Genomic DNA, 4,050 nt, shown 5'->3' with positions numbered 1-4,050 from the left:
TCTCTCTCCCTCCCTCCCTCCCTCCCTCCCTCCTTAATTCCTATTTTCCCAGTCTGTCTACTGAGCAGAGCACATTGAGCACTCATATCTATAACAGTAAAAAATGGCAATAAAGTGATCTTTAAAATAAACACAATAAAATTTACGCTTTATAAAAAATTTTGTTCTCTTCAAGACATTTACCCTAAAAGGTATGTGTTCAAAATTGTTTTTTTACTATCTTTTTGGAAGCCTCCTTCAGAAAGGGTAAAAATCTTTTGAAAAATTGTAAATGTAACATATCATGCCACTTAAGTAGATATTATATTTGAAAACAGCCAAAAGCCAGCAGAACTCAACTCTGATGAATCACGTAAATAATCAATCTGCATAATACCAATTTTAGTCGAAATGTACTTTATAGAAAACACACTGTGAATCCAAGTGTTATTCTGGAACCGCGTTATTCTCTATTGAGCAGTTTCTTGTATTTAAGAAGTACAGCAGGTTCACTCCCCTGAGCTAAGGATGCCTCCCAAAACAGAGGTCCCTGGCCAGCCCAGGACACAGGGAAGGAGGCCAGCAGCCGGTACCCTGGCTTCCTCTCTAGGACTCTTACGTTCTCTTCTTGCTCTTATCAACAGTCCCACCCCTGTGTCTTCCCCTCCCAGCTGGTCTCTTTGGTGACCCCCTTACCCTGCCTTCAGGAAGCCTCCTCTTCCTTTCTGTGGGCCGCTTGCTGCTGAGCCCCCATCATGTACTAGGCACTCTCACAAGAGTGTCAGGGGAGGGCTCATCTCCACCCTCTCACTTCCAGGTTCCTGCTTCATTTTGCTCGCAGGCCACCCTGGCCTACCTTGGGGTGTGAGACGGACAGAGCTATTCTGAGACTCTTGAAATTCAAGGCCAGACCATTGGAAACAAAAATCACCCTCAAGCATATGGGCTCCAGAGTCAGAGGCTTGGGTTTAAGTTTCAGTTCTGCTGTGTGACTTGCACAAGTCAACTCCCCTCTCTGTGCCCTGGTTTCCTCAACTACACTATGGAGATGACAGCAGCACACACCTCAGAGTTGTCTCAAAGACTACCCGTGCTTGGCACAGTAAATGCTCAGTAAATGTTGCCATTATTACTTTTTCTCTCAGAAAAAAAAAAAATACAATAGGCATTTCAAACACTCACTTCCAATTCTACTGAGAGATCCCAGAGACATATCTGTCCATCATGGCATCCAGTTACAACTGTGGCTCCATCGTCCATTAAAAGTACTGCTGAGATGCAATGAGTTGGTGCTTTGCGACCCCAAAGCACGATGGGTAGAACAAGGCTGTTTCCTGCCATTGTGTTTTAAATCTGGAAATATTACCAGAATAATGTCAAATATTACAATATTTCCTTCTAAAACATAGTATACATTTTATTATTAAGCCACCTTGAACTTCCTAAGTGTCAAGAATTCTTCTAAATATTATATATATACAATATACACATATACAAAAATATATAAATCTTATTATATCCACATAAAATCTCATTAAAACCTCAATTAGTCCTCATAAGAAATCATGCAGTAAGTACTATTATCACTCTTATTTCACAGATAAAGACAGAGAGTCATAAAGAGTCATAAAGTGAAAACTGAAGTAATAGGGTCCAAGTCAGAAGCCCAGGCAGCCTGACTTCAGAACTTGTGGAATAACTAACTCTGCTATGCTACTGAAAACAAGCGAGGACTCCAAATCTTTTTAAGTCTCCAAACCAGTAGTAAACATCAATATCCAAGAAAAGCTCAGTGCTGTTTCACAGTGTGCTAAACATAAAAACTGTATGTTCAGTGAGAAAATTATTCCACCATATTTACTACAAACCTATTATGTCTCAAGGTCATGCATGTCTTCTATTGTAATCTCAGGTACTTGAGAGAAAAAGAATTTCTCTTTAAACTCCTTTCTGCATAATAAAAATTAGTTCTAGTACAAAGATTTAAATCTGAGAATAATCAATTTACAAATGTATGCTGCAATACACCTCTTACAGGAGAGCACACATATAGGGAATTATTCCTTCATATGTCAAAATTAAGATCTAGTTGGTGAAACAACTACATTTAATCATTTATTAACTGTGTGGTCAAAAACTTAAATACTAGTTCAGAGAAGTTAGAGAAATGAAGATTGGAATAAATACAGAGGGCTCCACAGAAAACAAGACTACCAGATCTTACGAGACTCTTAGGAGGCATTGGGGGATAGGGGGTCAGCTATAAAGCTCGATGGATGGTCAATCAAAAGAAATGTTACTGTAGTGATTTTTTTCTACTAAATATTTAAGTGACAACAAAAGATATGTGTATAACTAGAGACTGTTCGGAATGCTAAAATGGTCCTAAGACATTTTCGGTAATACTTGAAGGAATTGCCACTTTCTGTGACAGAAACTAGTTTGATAGCCATGGTCTTATTGCCAGTTGCTTTTAGTAAGTCTTTTTAAAATACTGCCTACACTCCTTAAATAGGTAAGAACTAAAACTAAAATCTCTTTAAAAACAAGAAATGGTTATGAGAAAGAAAATTAGGGAAGCAAAAAATTATAAATGATGTTGTAATGTTTCCTAAAAAACAATCTATATTATGTATTTTATTTTTTGTTAGAATAATGGCTTTTGTTAGTTTTTTCTCCCAAAACATCATCTTTTTGCTACAAGTAAGTTATACATTTCAAGAAAAAATTCCAAGTTTACTTCCCATTAACAAAACGCTGTATGCCTCATGTTCACCATGTCATAAACTACCACAACACTATATTTCCATATTCCTATTTAATATCAGAAAATGAAACAAAGCCCTGAATCAATTTTAATAAATGTGGTACAGCATGTTCCCGGCTGAATAACATATCCAACAATGATTTTCTCAAACAGAGAATCTGGAAGGAGTTCATTTTTCCATGGTGACAACATTCAGTTTTAAATTAAATCACCCAAAGATTTCTCTCAATTAAATAAGCTCAGAGCACAGAGCACAATATGGCAAGATCTGGAAAGAACACCATTTCTCTAGATATTTGAGGATTCGTATTCAATGCGTACCGCCTGGCTTAAAGAGGATGCAAATATGTAGATTCAGGACTAAGGAACATGCGTGCCATTGAGAAATGTGCCTGCTCTGATGCAACAGGAAAGAACATTCTGGTATTCAAGTGACAAGGCAACTCTAGTAACCTGGAAGCATAATGCACTGCACAGTCCTTAAAACAAGTTAAAAGAATGGTCCATAACTGATAAAAGTATAGCTTACACGTCATTAGAACACACACTGATCTCTAACTCAGCTTCTCCAGAAGCTAAAATAATTACAAAGATTTAGAAAAAAACCAATCCTCTCATCTTCACAAAAATCAAGAACTGAGAGTCAATCAGAATCTGAGAAGACTTCCCATTAAGGGCAATTAAGGATCTTCATAAGGGATTGGGTCTGTTTTCTAGGCTGCCACACACTAAGTGGCTTAAACATCAGAATTTATTGTCTCGAGGCTAGAAGTCTGTGATCCAGGTGTAGGCATGGTTGTTTCCTTGAGGGCTGTGAAGGGAAGGCTCTGCTCCCGGCCTCTCTCCTTGGCTTGTAGGTCACCTTCACGCTCACACAGCATTCTCCCTTTGTGCAAGTCTGTCTCCAAATTTCTCCTTTTTTATAAGGACGTCAATCATATTGGATTAGGGGCTACTTAATAACCTCATTTTAACTTGATTACTTCTATAAAGACAAATAAGTTCACCTTCTGAGGTACTGGAAGTTAGGACTTTAACATATGAATTTTAGAGGAACACAATTCAATCCATTAACAGGAATATATCCTTTAAAAGAACATAACCTAAAATTAATTAATTATCCAAATAATTCCTCTTAAAAAATAATGATACAGAACTTCACCATATCTTTTCCAGGAGATCATGTTACATCAGCTAGTTAACTCTTTATCTGAGGAATAAGGTAAAAAGTTCTGTCCAAGCAAGGTAAGGAGTTACAACCTCACGTTGAGTGTGTGGCCAGGAGGCCGGTGGGGCGGGGGGCG

The 4,050-nt window shown here is 37.8% G+C and overlaps 1 protein-coding gene across 3 annotated transcripts in view; it reads right to left on the bottom strand.

The window, feature by feature from the left end:
* Nucleotides 1-4,050, bottom strand: part of WDR7 (WD repeat domain 7) — a 281,883-nt gene that overhangs the window by 260,506 nt on the left and 17,327 nt on the right. For all 3 annotated transcript variants that reach the window (XM_015590833.2, XM_006913696.3, XM_015590832.2), the window contains exon 3: nucleotides 1,162-1,332. In XM_015590833.2, coding sequence (XP_015446319.1) covers nucleotides 1,162-1,320 — 159 coding nt within the window. In that variant the 5' untranslated portion in view covers nucleotides 1,321-1,332. The remainder of the gene's footprint in view (nucleotides 1-1,161; nucleotides 1,333-4,050) is intronic.

The sequence above is a fragment of the Pteropus alecto genome, unplaced genomic scaffold (assembly GCF_000325575.1).
Source record: "Pteropus alecto unplaced genomic scaffold, ASM32557v1 scaffold14, whole genome shotgun sequence".
NCBI classification, from domain to species: Eukaryota; Metazoa; Chordata; class Mammalia; order Chiroptera; family Pteropodidae; genus Pteropus; species Pteropus alecto.
The sequence above is the reverse complement of the archived record's forward strand: the minus strand, read 5'-3'. Positions and strand labels throughout refer to the sequence as shown.